Source organism: Cinclus cinclus, chromosome 30 (assembly GCF_963662255.1).
Source record: "Cinclus cinclus chromosome 30, bCinCin1.1, whole genome shotgun sequence".
Classification (NCBI taxonomy): Eukaryota; Metazoa; Chordata; class Aves; order Passeriformes; family Cinclidae; genus Cinclus; species Cinclus cinclus.
The window spans coordinates 1,367,502-1,384,606 of NC_085075.1; the positions used below are offsets into that span (position 1 = coordinate 1,367,502).

General features: G+C 62.1%; 3 protein-coding genes across 3 annotated transcripts; all 3 read right to left on the reverse strand.

Annotated features, from left to right (window-relative positions):
- Positions 1-6,241: 6,241 nt before the first annotated feature.
- On the reverse strand, positions 6,242-9,786 carry DTX3 (deltex E3 ubiquitin ligase 3). The gene is made up of 4 exons (XM_062511017.1): positions 9,774-9,786; positions 7,669-8,321; positions 6,664-6,881; positions 6,242-6,317 (listed from the first exon to the last, which is right to left on the reverse strand). Exons 1-4 carry the CDS (start codon positions 9,784-9,786, stop codon positions 6,242-6,244), a joined length of 960 nt encoding a protein of 319 aa, XP_062367001.1.
- Positions 9,787-10,029: 243 nt separating this feature from the next.
- Positions 10,030-10,773, reverse strand: LOC134054829 (basic proline-rich protein-like). Its single transcript, XM_062510824.1, has one exon. It carries the CDS (start codon positions 10,771-10,773, stop codon positions 10,030-10,032), a length of 744 nt encoding a protein of 247 aa, XP_062366808.1.
- Positions 10,774-10,986: 213 nt separating this feature from the next.
- Positions 10,987-14,718, reverse strand: PIP4K2C (phosphatidylinositol-5-phosphate 4-kinase type 2 gamma). Its single transcript, XM_062511051.1, has 10 exons — positions 14,576-14,718; positions 14,094-14,191; positions 13,904-14,000; positions 13,672-13,812; positions 13,448-13,594; positions 13,318-13,356; positions 12,972-13,085; positions 12,305-12,551; positions 12,111-12,214; positions 10,987-11,656 (listed from the first exon to the last, which is right to left on the reverse strand). The coding sequence occupies exons 2-10, from the start codon at positions 14,156-14,158 to the stop codon at positions 11,576-11,578; spliced, it is 1,035 nt and encodes a 344-aa protein (XP_062367035.1). The 5' UTR covers positions 14,159-14,191; positions 14,576-14,718; the 3' UTR covers positions 10,987-11,575.
- Between the last annotated feature and the right edge of the window lie 2,387 nt (positions 14,719-17,105).

Consider the following 17,105-nt stretch of genomic DNA (forward strand, 5'->3'; position numbering starts at 1 on the left):
ATTTAAGTAAGGAACTGACTGAAGTGTCTCTGTATGTAGTTAAAGTGTGAAAAGGGGAAGGAGAGAGTAGTCTGAAGATCTGTTCTGAATTTATTATTGTTTTTCTTTGTGTTGTTAATAAAGTTTTTCTTTATCCCTTGTTAAGTTTTGGGCCTGCTTTGCTTTTACTCCTAACTCTATTTCACAACAAAAGGTAAATATATTAAAGTTGGCAAACCCAAACTATAACATTTTTGGTGCGTTGGCCAGGAAACACTAAACCAAGACAAGTGCAAAACCTGCTTTCAGGAGGATGTGGATAATCAATCACTCTTTTCCCAAAAACTTCCTCTGCCATGTCCCCCCACACAATGTCATCAATGTACTGTAGATGTTCTGGAGCCTCACCCTTCTGGACCCTCACCCTTCTCCAGTGCAGCCTGGGTCAGTCCATGGCAGATGGTGGGGCTGTGTTTCCACCCCTGGGGCAGTCGGTTCCAGGTGTACTGCACGCCCCTCCAGGTGAAGGCAAACTTTGGTCTGCACTCTGGCCCCAGAGGAATGGAGAAAAATGTGTTGGCAATGCCTGTGGTGGCACCATTTGGACTGCCTTGGACTCCATGCTGAGGTTCCAGTGTGTCCAGCAGAGCAGCCCTCAGTGGTGTGACCTCATTCAGGCCACAGTCAGTGTCCACTCTGCCCTGGACACCCCCAGGTGTGGGGCTGCTGAAGGGTGAGTGAGCCTTGCTGAGCTGTCCCTGGCTCTGCAGTCCAGGGATCTCCCACACGTGGGGATGGTGCAGTCCTGGTCGGTGCAGTCCTGCCAAGGTCTCTGCTGTGGTGGTACCTGTGGTGATTGGTACCTGCTGCTCTTCAGCCCTCAATCCCAGCACAGAGGGGTCCTCTGAGAGACAGGAAAGGTGTTCAACTTGTCATGCCCGCTGTCCCCACAGCAGCTGTCCCCAAAACCCACTGATGTCCCTTTTGATGTCTTGGAGTGGCTGCCTAAAACAGAGGCTAGACAAGATTAAGAGAATAAAAGCAGGTATTTATTAAAGGCCTTCAACATATGCACCTTGGGCAGTCAGAAGCCTTCCAGAGGGGCTACACCCAGGATGGACATTGACCACAAGTCTTTCACACTTTTATAAGTTTGGTCCATTTGCATATTGGGGATTAATCTTCTAATTACAGCTTCAGGTAATGAAGTCATTTACCCCAAGTTTGCTCCTCCCCAACTCACTTTTGTTCATCCTTTTCAGGGCCTGAGGCAGTGAGGAGTCTTTGAGTCTCTGGCCTACAGAGGAATTGTTTTGTCACAGTAAAATGGGAGAGCAGCAGCTGGCAGGCTGTGGAGTTTTAGAGCTCTAAAAAAGTTCACTAAGGCAGGACAGGATCTGAAAAAATGTAAAAGTAAAACCCTAAGGCATCACTCTGGGTTTTCGAAATCCCCTCTCCTGAGGGAATCTGTGCCAAGGACCCTGTGGCATCTGTACCAGTCACAGAAAGGTTCTGCCACCCGTCCCAGTTGGGGTCACTCCAGCTCCCAGTACAGTCCCTGTTGGGGTCCCCATGTCAGCCCAGAAATGGAGATGGATGCTGCCCCACAGATCTCGATGACATCAGGGGACATTGTGTGGCAGTGTCCACCAAAGCCACGTGCTCCTGTGGCTCTGCTGTGCCAGGCTGTGAATCTGCGCAGTCCAGGGGTCCCAGTGTCCCTTCCCCACCTGGCTGGGGGTCACAGCACTCACTGCTCACCTCTGTAAACACCAACCAGAGTCCCGGCCCCTCAGCTCCTCTGTGTCATACAGGTAAAAGCACAGGTGACTTTGTGGGGTGTCCCCTCTCTCTCGAGCTGGGGCAGCTGCTTCCAATAGCAAAGACTGGTCTGTATTGTGGGACAGGGGACATTTCCTGATTTGCACAAGTCTTCTGAATCTGCCCAAGGTCTTGGACTGTCCTTGCACAGCCGAGCTCAGCGAAGAGGAACAAGGATTATCTCCATGGTGCTGGAGCCAGGGACTCACCTGAGGCGCTGTTTGTTCTGCTGCTTCCATTGGCATCACTGCCAGGGAGCTGGGGCACGGGGACAGCTCCACACAAACTTCCACTCTTGGATCCCGTGTGCTGGATTTCACCTGGACCTGCAGGGGACTCCTCACTTCTGGAATCCCTGTGGATTCCCTCCAGCACAGCCAATTCCCTCAGATCCTGGATACCTTCATGGTGTTCCAGCTGGGGTCACTCAGATCATCCTTGAGGGAGCACCTTTCCCTCACGCTTGACAGGAGAGTCTCTGTCCTCCTCCCACCCCCCTGTCAGTGCCCACATCCCAGGACAGGATCCCAGTTCCCTGGCTGATCCCAGTTCCCTGGCTGATCCCAGTTCCTTGGCTGATCCCAGTTCCCTGGCTGATCCCAGTTCCTTGGCTGATCCCAGTTCCCTGGCTGATCCCAGTTCATTGGCTGATCCCAGTTCCTTGGCTGATCCCAGTTCCTTGGCTGATCCCAGTTCCCTGGCTGATCCCAGTTCCTTGGCTGATCCCAGTTCATTGGCTGATCCCAGTTCCTTGGCTGATCCCAGTTCCTTGGCTGATCCCAGTTCCCTGGCTGATCCCAGTTCCTTGGCTGATCCCAGTTCCTTGGCTGATCCCAGTTCCCTGGCTGATCCCAGTTCCTTGGCTGATCCCAGTTCCCTGGCTGATCCCAGTTCCTTGGCTGATCCCAGTTCCCTGGCTGATCCCAGTTCATTGGCTGATCCCAGTTCCCTGGCTGATCCCAGTTCCTTGGCTTTGCTCCTGCCCAGTTCCATACCCACGATATCCCAGCACTAGAGCAGCTGGGGCCACCAGGGGCTGAAATCTTTTCCTGATCCCTCAGGACTCCTGGGAACAGGGATTTGGGGAAGGATTCTGTCTGGCTCTGCCTCTTCCTCAGGTTGGGAGGGCCCTGCTTCCCCTTCCCCTCTCTAAGTGAACTGGTCTGGTCTGGGATTTCTTCTTCTGGATTGGGGTGGATCGGGCTCAGCTGCACTTGGAGTGGTCACAGTGCCTCTGGCTCTGCTCTCCTCCTCCTCATCTTCGTCCTCTTCCTCCCCTGAGGTGCTGTCCAGTAACCAGCAGAGTCCAGTTAATCGCAGCCAGGGCCCAGCACACTGCAGTGAGTTATAGACAAAGCATTTTTTCCTCACATATTTTATCACTTTATCACTGCAGGTGTTCAGGGGTGAACTTTCAAACCACTAGAGCAGAGAATTTCCCCAAATCCTGGCCCATTTTCTCCTACATTCCCCACCACCATGACTCTCCACCCTTGGAAATCTCCTTCTTGACTCCAACCATGGTGTGAGCTGGCAGAACCAGAAACAGGAACATCCAAAGGGAATTCTGGATTCTCCAAAGCTTGTGTAACAGGCCTGAAGGAGGGAAAGGAGGTGAAATGCTGGGGAGAATCTTCCTCCCCTGATTCTCCCTCTAAGATGGGCAGGAATTAAGGAATTCCCAGAGTAGGACCCAAGACCATAGCAGGGGAGCAGCACTGAACACTCATCCCAAGTGCCCCTAATTGCCCTGGATGTTCTCATGTCATGAACTGAAATCCCACAACAAAGTAACCCTGATCCCTCTCCCTGCTCTGAAAGGGATTCAAGGAGAATGTGGAAACCTGTCCAGGCTGGGACACCACAACCAACCTTGTGCCCAGTGACTCTGGAGCAAACACACAAAGCTCAGGTCAGGGTTGTTTCCAACCTGCTCTGGGCAGATCTGTGCTTGTCTCAACCCCTCGTGCCCTACTTTGGACTCCAGTTAAGGCTCTTGTGGTTTAGGAATGGTCCCCAGTTTAGAGACACCAAACCACACACTGCTCCCCCTCCAGCTGGAGGCACAAAAGGCAAAGATCCGGGGTGGGGGGGTGGGGGGAATAAGAGTAATTTACTGGAAAAGCAACAACACAGAAGGAACAGGAACAGCACTAATATTAATAAACAAAGGTATAAGAAAAAAAATATTGACATGGACAAACATCTCTGGCAATAAACAAACCCCAGGCAGTTCCCCCATCCCATTCACTCCATGGAAGCAGCCCCCAGTCCCTGGAAGAGAATCCCTCCCCTGGCCCCAGTGGTGGCTGAGGTGGGACAGAACCACCCCTGGTCCTTCCCTAATGCTGCAAACCCCAGCGCTGCCCTGGCAGAACCAGGAGTGCCTGACCCATGACCCCGAGGAATTTACTGGGAAGGAGCTGGGTGAGGGGGTGCCCAGATTAACTTGGGGGCCTCTGGGAGGAGGGGGGGTGACTGGAGGCTGTTCCAGGGCTCAGGTGCTCCAGGCCTCTCCCCACAGCCTTGAGCCCAGCCCAGCTCCACACTCCCTGCTGAGCTCTGCAGAAACGGGGCTGGGGTGGGAAATGGCATGGATCCCCCATCCCTGTAGCCCCATATATCCTCTATAGCCCCCCCCATATCCTCTACACGCCCCCATATCCCCTATAACCCTCCCATATCCCCTATAACCCCCCATATCCCTCATAGCTCCCCCATATCCCCTATAACCCTCCCATATCCCCTACAGCTTCCCTATATCCTCTATAACCCCCATTCCTCTATATCCTCCCTATTCCCTATAGCCCCCTCTATAACCCCCGTGAGCAAACGGAGCAGCCCTGGGAGAAGGACCTGGGAGTGCCAGGGGGTGAGAGCTGGACAGGACCCAGAGACCCCCAAGTCTGGTCTGAGCCCCAGCGTGAGCAGAGGGCAGGGGGGTTCTGCCCCTGTGCCCCCTGTGCTCAGGTGAGACCCCACCTGCAGAGCTGCTCCAGCCCTGGGATCCCGCACAGGGAGGATGAGGAGCTGCTGGAGAGAGTCCAGAGGAGGCCACAGAGCTGCTCCAAGGGCTGGAAACCATCCGGAGCCAGGCTGGGAGAGCTGGGGGTGTTCACCTCACTCCAGGGAGAGCTCAGAGCCCCTTCCAGGGCCTAAAGGGGCTCCAGGAGAGCTGGAGAGGGACTGGGGACAAGGGATGGAGGGACAGGACAAGGGGGAATGGCTTCCACTTCCAGAGGGCAGGGATGGATGGGATACTGGGGAGGAATTCCTGGCTGTGAGGGTGGGGAGGCCCTGCAATGGAATTCCCAGAGCAGCTGGGGCTGTTCCGTCCCTGGAAATATCCAAGGCCAGGCTGGATGGGGCTTGGAGCAGCCCGGGATAGTGGGAGGTGTCCCTGGCATGCCAGGGGTGGGACCAGATGGGTTTTAGGATCCTCCTAACTCAGTCCACTCCATCATTCTGTGTCATCCCACCCCAATATCCCCCAACTTCAGGGTCGAGCCCAGTACCCACATCCTAAAATCCCAACATCCCATTTCATTGTCCCACCTCCACGTTCTCATCTTGGTTTCCCAGACCAGTGTCCCAACCTAGTGTCTCATCCCAAATTTTCCCAGCTCAGGTCCCAGCCCAGTGCCTCCACCACACATCCCCATCCCCATCCCTGTGTCCCAGTGTCCCATCCCAAAATCCCATCCCCACAGCCCCAGCCCCATCTGCCATCGTGGTGTCCCATGCCCATGTCCCCATCCCAGTGTTTCCATCGTGCTGTCCCACTCGTGTCCTCATCCCAACATCTCCATGTCCCATCCCAAAATCCCATGTCTCTTGTCCCCATGCCAGTGTCCCCAGTCCTGTCCCCCCCCGTACCCCCCACCCAGAACCACCCCCCATGCACCTCCCAGAGCTCCTGATGCCACTCCAGCCCCCCTGGCACCCCTCAATCCATTGCATATTTTTATTGGATCAAAGTTACAGACCTGGGGGGGAAATAAAAAATAAATAAACCCCCCCGAGGGTGGGACCTCCCCAGGGTTGGGGGGCAGGGATCCCCCTGTCTGTCCTGGGGGTCAGGGGTATGTACAGGGGTCCGTCTGTCCGTGCTGCAGGGGCTGTGTGGCACCAGCCCCTCTGGGGGGGCCTGGCCCCCTCTTTTTGCCCCCCACTGCCAGCCAGGGGGGCCAGGGGGCTCCCCCTGCTCAGGGGTGGTCCTGTTATGTGGGGGGAATCCCCTGCAGGGGGGTCCTGTTGAAAGGGGGGAACCCTCTGCCCATGGGGGTGCTCCACCTGCCCCCCTTGTATGGGGCGATCCCCCTGCCTGGGGGTCCCACTGCCCAGGGAGGATCCGGGAGGGTCCTTGCTGCCCGGGGTGATCTTGGGGGTTCCCGGTGCACAGGGGGCTCCCCCTGTCCGGGAGGGGTCCCTGCCCCCCCACTCAGTCCTCGGTGATGCCCTTGGCCCGCAGCTCCTCCTGCACCCGGGCGAGGTACGTGGGGTCGGGGTACCCGAACCTGGGGGCAGAGGGGGGAGTGAGTCAGGCCGTGCCCCCCCAGGTGCTCTCCCCTCAGCCATCCTCCCTTCCTCCCATACCCCGGGTGCCCCCCCAGGCCCCCCAGCTCACCCCACCCCTGCACAGCAGGTGCCATTGTGGTGGATGTCGTTCCCCAACCCCTCATGTGCCCTCCCAGCTGCCCCCCCATGTCCACAGGTGCCCATCAGCCCCCCCAGGTGTCCCCACACCCCCCATTGCCCAGCTGGGTGCAGTCGGTCTCGTGGTGGGTGTTGTTCCCCAAACCCCCAGATGCCCCCCAGCTGTTCCCAGGTACCCCCCAGCCCCCCCCCAGGTGCCCCCCGCACAGCTGGGGCCCGCCGGTGCAGTTGGTCTTGTGGTGGATGTCGTTCCAGGTGATGACGTTGGCACGGCCGGTGGTCAGCGAGGTGCCCACGGTGAAGGTGAGGCGCTGGGCGAAGGCCTTGCGGAACAGCCCCAGCACCTTGTTCCCCTCGGGGCAGTCGGGCAGGTACGCCACACGCGTGGTGCCAGGGTACCGCACCCCCGGGTTCGGGTGCTCCACCTGCACAGGTGAGGGGGCACAGTTGAGGGGGGGCACAAGTGATGGGGGCACAAGTGATGGGCGCACAAAGGAGGGGGGCACAGGTACCACACCCTCGGGTTTGGTGCTCCACCTGCACGGGGTAAGGGACAGAGCTCAGGCTGACAGGGAAGTGATGGGACACAGGTGTCAGTGCCCATGCAGCGCCCAGGTGCTGCACCCCCAGTTCAGGGGGCACAGGTAAGGGGGCAGTGACAGTGACAGATGGCACGGGGGGCACAGGGGACAGATGCCAGTGTCTGTTTGGTGCTGGGGTACTGCACCCCCAGGTTCAGGTGCTCCACCTGCACAGGAGATGGAGGGCACACACACCACGTAAGGGCAGGGGCAAGTGACTGGGGGACAGGGGGGATGGGGGGGTGGGGATCAGGGCTGAAGGAAAAGGATGGGGGCACCCAGCAGGCTTTGGGGCACCCAGGGGCATTGGGGGCACGGAGCTGGGTCGGGGTATTTGGGGACACCCAGGGCCACCCATCAGGACTTGGGGGTGCTGGGGACACAGAGCTGGACCAGCAGCATGTGGGGCAACCAGTGCCATTGGGGGCACAGGATTGGGTTGGGGCACCCATCACAGTTTTGGGGCAGCCAGGGATGCTGGGGACACTCAGCAGGACTTGGGGGCACCCAGGGACATCGGAGGTACACCGGGGCATTCGGGGTACCCATCGGGGCGCTGGGGGCATAGGGCTGGGCCAGAGTTATCCGATGGGATTTAGGACCACCCCCCATTCCCCGTGCCCACACTCACCCCCTGCACGCCGGGCGGGAAGACGTACTGGATGATGATGGTGCCGAAAGCCTCGTAGCCGGGCAGGGGCAGCGCGGCGTCGCGGGTGACCAGCATGCGCCCGTCGGGGGGCTGGTTGCCCACCAGCTGCCCGTAGAAGCGGCCGCAGACGGGGCAGGCGGAGCGCACCTGCAGCGCCCGCGCGATGCACTCCCCGCAGAACGAGTGCCGGCAGCGCTCCAGCGTGCGCGGGCCCCGCATCTCGCCCAGGCAGATCGGGCACTGCCGCTCCGGCTCCTCGTCCCGCGCCGGGCCGGCACCGGGGGGACCGGCGGCGCCCGCGGGGGGCTCCGGCCGGGCCCCCAACACCTCCCCGTGCCGCTGGCTGCGCTTCTTCAGCTCCTTCTCGGTCTCCTTGAGCAGCGCCTTGAGCGCCTTGCGGGCCGGGCAGAGCCCCGCGGCGCCGGGCGGGCCCGGGGGGGTCGCGCAGAGCTGCAGCACGTACAGCTCGGGGGTCTCGCCGTCCACCAGGATCCGCACCCGCGCCTCCTGCGCCAGCAGCGCCAGGCGCGCCGCGCGCTCCCGCGTCACGAACTCCCACACGCGCTTCGGCACCGTCACACGGCTCTTGGCGGGGCCCCCGCACCCCGACATCCTCGACAGCACGAACGACACTGCGGGGACATCTCGGCAGCGTCAGGGCACGGGCACCCGAGCATCCCGGGAGTGGCCACGGACACCCCAAAACGTCCATGGACACCCCAAAACACCCGGAGTCTGGGCACGGACCCTAAAACACCCATGGACACCCCAAAACACCCGGAGTCTGGGCATGGACCCCAAAACACCTATGGACACCCCGAAACATCCAGAGTCTGGGCACAGACCCTAAAACACCCATGGACACCCCAAAACATCAGGGGCTGGACACAGATGCCCACATCCCGAGAGATTCGACCCCACTGGCACTGTCCCCCAACTCCTGGTGCAGCTCCCACACCCAAAACATCCCCTACAGCATGAATGGCATTGCAGGGACAGCCGAAAACCCTCAGGCTCGGCACGGGCACCTCAAATGGGGCACAGACTTCCTAAACACCCATGGACACCCTTAACCATCAGGGGATGTAGATGGACCCCCCCAAAACTTTCTGAGTCTGGACCCCACCATCACCCACCACCACTGGCTCTTGGTGACCCCCTACACCCCAACATCCTTGACAGCACAAACAATACTACAGGACCCCAAAACTGCCAGGGACTGGGCACAGGACCCTCAAAACCCCCACAGACTGGACCCCATTGGCACCATCACCTGGTGGCCCCCACACATCCTTGGCAGGACAAAGAACATGGAGGGGGGACACCCCAAAACCATCAAGGGCTGGCAACTGGACCCTTGGAACCCCAAAAACTGGGCATAGGATCTTCAAAGTCTGAGACTGGGCATGGACCCCAAAACCCTCTGAGACTGGACATGGATCCCCAAAACCTCTCACAGCCCGGGCATGAACCCCCAAAATCTTTTGACACTGGGCATGGACCCTGCAAAACCCCAGAGCTTGGGGAATATGGGACACCCTCCAAAAACAGAGTCTAAACATGACCCCCCAAAACCCTCTAAGTTTAGGCACTGAAGGGACTCCCCCCCAGAATGCCCATAACCCGGACATGGCACCCAGGGGGGTTCCTGAGGGGTCCCTTGCGCCCCCGGGGGACGTTTGCCCATCCAAGGTGCCTCCTCAAGGGTTAAACCTGCCCCCATCCCCAAATCTGGGATACCCCGGGGGTGTCACCACACCGTGACCCCAAGGGGGTGGGGGCGAGGTTTGGGGCCTCCCCAGCACCACCCTCCCTATCCTGCAGGGTCCCACAGGCAGAGGGGCCAGAGGGGGGTCCCCAAAACCCGAGGGTTGTTCCATGGCAGGGAGGGGTCCCACAGATGAAGGGGGAGGTGTTCCAAAGGGGTCCCGAGAGCCAGGGGGTCCCAAAGCTGTGGGGTGGGTGAGGAGGTTCCCACAACCCGGGGGGAGGGTCCCACGAGGTCTCCAGAGCCACGGGCCGTGCAAAAGTGAGGTTCACAGGGCGCGGGGTGGTCCCCAGAGCGGGATGTCCTGCACACCCACCTGGTGAGCCCATGGGGGACACGAGCAGCGAGCGCCGGATCAGCAGAGCCACGAGCCCGGGGCTGGGGGGACACGGGGGGGTCACGGATGGCCCCCACCAACCCCCAGACCCAGTTTGAGGGCTCGTCGAACCCCCCGGACCCCTCCCTGCCCAAGCGACCCTACAGTAACAGCGGCAGTGTCACCCCCTCCGTGTCCCCAGGGGACCCCACAACCCCCCCAGCCCCCGCAACCCGCCAGACCTTCTGGGGGGCGGTCACCGGCTCCTTTGGGGTCCCCGGTCCCCCCAAACCCGCTCAGCATCCCCGGGCCGGGTGTCGAGGGCTGTTTTCCCAGCCATAGGTCCCTGGGAGGGTCCCTGCGGATCGGGGGGGCTGAACACGCCGCTGTTCCCCCCCCACCCCTGGTGTCCCCCATCCCCCCATCCCCCCGAGGGGCTCCAGGCGGGGGGGTCAGGGTGGGGGATGGGGGATGCGGCCCGGAATGGGGGGAGCTGAACAGGCCCGGTGGACCTAGGGAGTCCCGACGGGGCCCGAGGAAGGCGCGACAGGCCCGGGGGGTCCCGACGAGGCCCGGGCGGTGACAGGACAGGCCCGGGAGTCCGTGAGGGCTCCCGCTGAGACCCGGGAAGGGGCCCTGGGGGGTCGGTGAGTCCCGATAAGGCCCGGGGGGTTCGGGGGTCCGGCTGAGGCCCGAGGGGATCGGACAGGCCCGGGGAGGGGCCCGGGGGGGTCGCTGCGGTGGAAGCAGCAGCAGGCCCGGGGCAGGGGGCGCGGGCAGAGCGGGGCTGCCGGGGGCTAGGCTGGGGCGGGGGCGCGGCGGGGAGGCCGGGGCGTTGCCGGGGGGTCCCGGGAGGGATCTCGGGGGTCCCGCACCCACCGGGCCCGGGCGGGCGCAGCATCGCGGGCGCGTCCGGCGGCGGGGGGCGCCCTGCGCGCGGCCGCGTCACGTGACCGCGCGGGGCGGGGCCGCCATGGCAACGGGAGAGGGGCGGGGCCATGGCAACGGCGCGCGGGGCTGGCAGGGGAGGGCGTCGCCATGGCAACGCGCCTGGGCGGGGAGAGGGCGTGGCCAAAGCGGGGGGCGGGACCGAGATACTGAAAAGGAGCGGAGCGGGGCCCGGGCGGGGCTTTTGAGCCGGGAATTCGGGGGTCACTGGGAAAGGGGGGGACCCGGGGATGTTGAGGGGCGCAGGGAACGGGGCAGACTCAGGACCGGTTCAATAATTTATTTCTCAGGATACAGAGTGGGGGAAGGAGCCCCATAAAATGGGGCGGGGAAGGGGGGACATGACACTCCCACAAATGGGGGATAGGAGTGTCAGCCCAGCAGCGGCCCCCCCACACCCCGGCGGTCACACCAGGTCGGGGTCCTCCCCTGACCCCCGAGAGCTGCAGGAAAGGGGGCAGCCGTGAAGCCCCCCCAGGTCTCACATGGAGGGGAGCAGGGTATATCCCCCCCAGCCTCATTCAGAAAAGGGGTGGGGGCTGCACCCCCGGGAGATCATGAGTGAGGGCCCCTTTCATCCCCCCTCCCCGGGGCAAGTAGTGTTTGACCCCCCTCCCAGCTCTGGGAGGAGGCAGAAAGGTCCCAGAGCCCCTTGTGCAGGGTGGGGGGGCACCCCAGACCCCCCCAGTGTCAGGGCCAGAGCCCCTCAGGCCCCCCTTACATAAAGTTAAGGCACTTAAGTAGTGAAACCCCATTGCGGGGGTGGGGGCTCCTATGGGGGCCCTGGGCGTTGGGGGGGGGACAGCACACCCTGGGGGGGTTTTTGGTCCCACGAGGAGGGTCCAGGGCCCCCCTCAGGCGAAGATGTTGGTGATGAAGTCCAGGAAGCGCTTGGCGTATTGCTCGGGGTGCACCGTGGAGATCTCAGCTCCGGCCTGGGGAGCACCGGCTCAGACCCCGGGGACACGCCAGGAACAGAGCCCTGCCCCAGATACCCTGGGAACCAACCCCCAGACCCTCCTGAAACCCCCCACAACACCCCTGCAAACAGAGTCCTGCCCCAGAACTGACCCCCCCGCCTCCGAACTCCCCCACAGGAACTCACACCTGCCTGGGCATCCTCTATGGGTCCACCTGGCACCCCCACAGCCACCCCCAGTCCCAACCTCTCCACAACAACAACCCCCACGACTCCTGCCCCCCCACAGACCCCACCAGGGACTCAACACTCCTCAAAGCCCCCTCTTGAAGGGTTGACCCCAGGTGCCCCCAACCCCACCTTCTCCCCACCTTCAGCACTCCAGCAACCCCACTCCCCAAAAACCCAAGCAGCTCTGCCACCCCGCAGTTTGGAGGTGCCCACTCCCCATTTCGGGGTGGCCCCCTCACCCCGTGTTTGACGGTCTTGGCCGCGTGCGCCGCCTTCTTGCGGGCGTCGTACTGGGTCAGGACATCGATGAGCCCCATGAAATAAACCTCACGTCGGGGGGCGCCTGGGGGGCACAGCCAGGGGGGCTCAGTGGTCCCTGTACCCCCAAACACTCCCCACGACCCCCTTCACCCCAAAATCTCCCCCAGCTCACCCTCAGCCCCACGCAGAGCGTACACGTCCACGCAGGGGTCAAACTCCCCGGGCCCCAGGGGTCGGTAGGAGTTGAGGAGCCCCCCCAGGCCCTCAGGGGAGGTGCCATAGGGACCCCCCAGGCCCCCCTCTTCGCCTCCCCCAGGCTCCTCTTCCTCCAGCTCCTCTTCCTCCTCCTGCTCCCCCCGTTCCACCTCATGGATGCCCAGGAGCAGGCTGTAGTCCATCAGTTTCTGCTGCACCAGGAACTGGGGGGCAATTGCAGGAATTGGTGGGGGGGTGGCCATGCCAAAACCCTCGGGGGTTTCACCCCAAAACCCCCAGAGCCTGGGCATGGCCCCCCCCCAAGCCCCCAGAGCCTGGACACTGAGAAGGGGACCCCCACAACCATCAAATACTGGACACAACCCCCAAAAACCAGACTCTCAGAGCTGGGGAGACAACCAAGGGGTCACTGGGGATGGGGGACACTCCATGGTCTCAGGGAGAACCCCCCCAAACCCTCAAGCCCTAGACACAGGGGGGCCTCCTCCCCGAACCCTCAGAGCCTGGGCACTGGGAGGCCAAACAAAGGGTCATTTGGGGTGGGGGCCACTCCCATGGTTAGGGGCGGGGGGGAGACAGCCCTCCTCAATGGCCCCCTGGGGGTACAGCCCCCCAGTTCCCACCTCTACATCCCGCTTGAGCTTATCCATGAACTCTCGCTGCTGCTCCTCTTCCACGAAAACCTTCTCGTTTTTGTTGAGGAAATCCACGTCCTTCAGCGTGGGCAGCTCCTTGCCCTGGGGAGGGACGGGGGGGGCAGCCCCCCCGGCCACCCCTGAGCTGGAGGGGACACCCCAGGCTGTGGGACCCTCCTGGTCAGAGGCTGTACCTGTGGGGGTCGCGGGCAAGCCCCTCCTTGTTGGGGCACAGGGGCCAGGTAATGACCTGTCATTACTGGGGAGGGGTAGGGAAAATGAGGCCTGGAGACCCCCTCCCTAAATCTGAGTTCACAGCATTCTCCTGCCATACCTTCTCCTTGTCACTGGCCTCTCTGTCCACGAGGGAGCCCTGGAGAGGAGGGAACAGAGGTGACGGGAAGGTTTTTGCCTGGAGACTGCCCTGTAATGGGAGTCAGAGGGGCTCAGGGAACACCCAATACCTTCAGGTCATACTTCCTGTGCACGGGCAGGCGGTGGCTGAACAGGTTCCTCATGACCAACAGGTAAGTGTCCTCGCTGTCCACGCTCACGCGGTACATGCCCAGGAACCGTGGCAGCAGCGTCTGCCCGTGGCACTGCACCACGTACTGGGGGGGGGGGGGGGGGGAAAGAGGTGACACAGCTGCGCTCGGGGACACCCCCACACCCCACGGGCCCCCCGTACCTGGTGGTAGTGGGACAGCAGCCCGTGGACATCGGCCACGTCCTCACTCGAGAGCTCCTTCAGCACCAGCGTCCGGTCGGCCGAGAGCAGCAGCCGGTGACCGCTGCCTGCCCAGCGCGGGGGGCTCCGTGTCAGGGACACCTGGGGGGCACACGGGGAGGGGACAGGTGGCCAGGAGCCCGGGCAGGGCTCGGGAGACCCCCAAAGCGCCCCCCCCGCCACACACACACACCTGGTAGTCCTGGTCGTCGATGCCAAAGCGCTCACGCAGGTTACGGAACACCTGGGGACAGTATTCCTTGAACTTGAAGTGGCTGGGCAGGTTCTCCCTGAGTTTAGGGGGGTTTGTGGCATCACGTGAGTTTTAGGGTGTCCCACGCTGCGGGACGCTGCCCCCATGTCCCCCTCCCCGTGCTGCTCACCTGTTGAACAGGTGGTTGTTGACCTTGATTTTGGAGCTGGCTTTGAAGTCGTCGGGCAGCAGCATCACGGGCAGTGGCACCTGGCTCAGCTCGTTGATCTGGGGAGGGTGCGTTGAGACCCCCAGGAGCCACCCCCTGGCCCCCAGGCACCCACCCGGGCCGGTGACAACACCCAAGCCCAGGGGTCCCTCAAGTGTGGGGATGGGGGATAAACGGAGCCAAGGGATAGGGGGGACGTGGGACCCCGGGCAGGGGGAGATCTGAGGGACACGGTGGCCACGAGGTGGGTGGGGACTGCGGGGACGGCGGGGAGAACACGCGGGGATCCCGGTGGGAGGGGCCCGGAGATCCCGGGTGGAGGACTGGGACCGGGATTGAGGACGGGGAATCCCGGAGAGGCGAGGAGGGGACATGGGGGTATCGGGGATGGGGCGAGGGTCCCGGGGGGAAGAGACGCGGGGATCCCGGTGCCGGGTCCTGACCTGGTGCGTGACTCCCCAGCCCAGCACGGCCAGCAGCGGGTCCGCGGCCCGCGGCAGCTTCACGCGCTGCGGCACGAAGCGCTTCTGCTTCTTCTTCGTGCGGGCGGCGCCGGGACCGGCGCCGGGACCGGAACCAGTACAGGGACCCGCCGCTGCCGCCGCCGCCGCCGCCGCCGCCGCCATGACCGCCACTTCCGCTCCCGCCGCCGCTTCCGCCGCCACTTCCGCCGCCACTTCCGCCCGGCCCCGGCGGCCCCGGCACCCGGAAGTGGCGCCGCGGATGGGCGGGGCTGGCCCCTGCGGTGCCGCGCGGCCGCTAGGGGGCGCCAGAGGCTGCGGGCGACGCGTGGGAAACCGACAGGGGGCGCCCCGGGGGACACGTGACTGGGACACGTGACGGGGACACGTGTGACACCTGCAGGGAACACGTGTGACACCTGGAGAGGACACGTGTGACACTGCGGGGACAGCTGGGTTACTGCCACTGGGGACACGTGTGACACCTGCAGGGGACATGTGTGACACTGACAGGGGACATGTGTGGTCTCCATAGAGGACATTGGTGATCCCTGTAGGGGACAGGTGTGACCCCATCAGGACACGTGTGACCCCACAGGTCTGGAGTGCTGCCATGGATGTCTCTAGGTGTGCCATGGGTGTCTCCAGGTGTGCCATGGGGGTCTCCAGGCGTGCCATGGGGGTCTCCAAGCTCTTTAGATAGGACAGGTGGAGCAGGAGAGGTGCTGGGGTAGCTCTCAGGGACATCAGAGAGTGTTTGATTGTGCTGACACCTCCATGAGGAGATGGACCATGACAAAGGTGACAGTGAAGGTGACAATGAAGGTCACAATGATGAATGTGACAATGGTGACGACAATCATGAAAGTGACAGTGATGGTGACACTGATGAAGATGATGATGAAGATGACGATGATGAAGGTGACAGTGAAGATGATGATGAAGGTGACAGGCCCAGGTGTCCCTGGGTGAAGTGTCAGCAGCCCGGGTGTCACCAGGGGCCTGTTCTGGACCCCTGTCCAGGAGGGGTGGAACTGTCCTGCAGAGATCCTGTGGCCATCAGCCCTTGGGCACCTGGACAGCTTCACCTGGACCTTAGCCCAGTCCAGGAGGCTCCTGAGAGTGTGAGAGAGAATTTCTGGCACTCCTGGGACCTGAGGGGGTAAAGCTGGACCAGCCATTTGTGGCCAGTGAAGGGTGGGGACAGTGGCACTTGGGCAGGGTGACCACGAGGTGTTGGAGTTTTCCATTCCAGGAGAGGGAAGGAGGGACAGCAGAACTGCTCCCTTGGACTGAGCCCGGCCTGGGCAGGACACTGGTGACAGGCAGGACCTGCTTCTCTGGCCCAGTGTCCTTCTGTGACCAAGTGACCACTCAGCAGGGAGGGAAGGCTGGGGCTGTGTCTCCCTGCCATCAGGAGGGTTCTGGATATGTCCCTGCACTTCAGGAAGATTCTGGTACCATGTCCCGCATCATCTCCTGCAGAAATGTCTGACCATGGGTTTGGTGCGTGGATCTTCCATGGTACAATCCCGGCTGCTGGCCCAGGGACTGGTGGGGAACAGAACCAAAGCCAGGTGGGGCCAGGACCAGTGGGGCTCTTCAGGGTCACTGCTGGGGCTGCTGCTGTTCCACACCTTTACTGATGACTTGGACGAGGGGGCTCCCAGGTGACACTGAGCTGGGTGAGATGTGGATCTGCTGCAGGGTGGGAAGGCCCTGCAGAGGGATCAGGACAGGCTGGATCCATGGGCTGAGGCTGGAGCCAGCAGGGTGAGGGTCACCAAGGCCAAGGGCTGGGTTCTGCACCTGGGTCACAACATCCCTATGGAATGCTCCAGGCTGGGGGAGGAGGCCAGAGAGCTGCTGGGGACAGGGGCTGGACTTGAGGCCAGCTGTGCCCACCTGGGCAGTGTCACTTGGGCTGCAGAGGGACCAGCAGAACCAGGGCCATGCCTGTCCCCTGTTCTGGGCACTGCTGAGGTCACACCTGCAGGGCTGTGTCCGGTTCTGGGCCCCTCATTTCAGAGGACTTTGAAGAGCTGGAGCATGTCCAAAGAGAGCAAGGCTCAGGAAACGTCTGGGAAATGTCTGATGAGGGAGCTGGAGGTGTTCAGTCTGAAGAGGAGGGGGCTTGGGGTGACCCCACGGCTCCCCACTGTTCCTGGCAGGGTGTGGCACTGAGGTGGGGCTGGTCCCTCCTACCCTGTCCCAAGGGCACCACCTTCACCTGAGCCAGGGAGAGCAGGATTAGAGATGAGAAAATACTCGACTCTTGGAATGGTTGGGCATGGGAAGGGCTGCCAGGGGAGGTGGGAGCAGGAAAGGGGTGCAGGGGGATTCAAGAGGTGTGACAACTGCAGGGACAGCTGACACCTGCGGGGACAGGATCCCTAAATAGGGTATGGGAAACTGATAGGGGGTGCCCCTTCCCTACAGGGACAGATGTGACCCCATAGGGACAGGTGTGACTGCTACAAAGACAGGTATGACCCCATAGGGTGTGACTGCT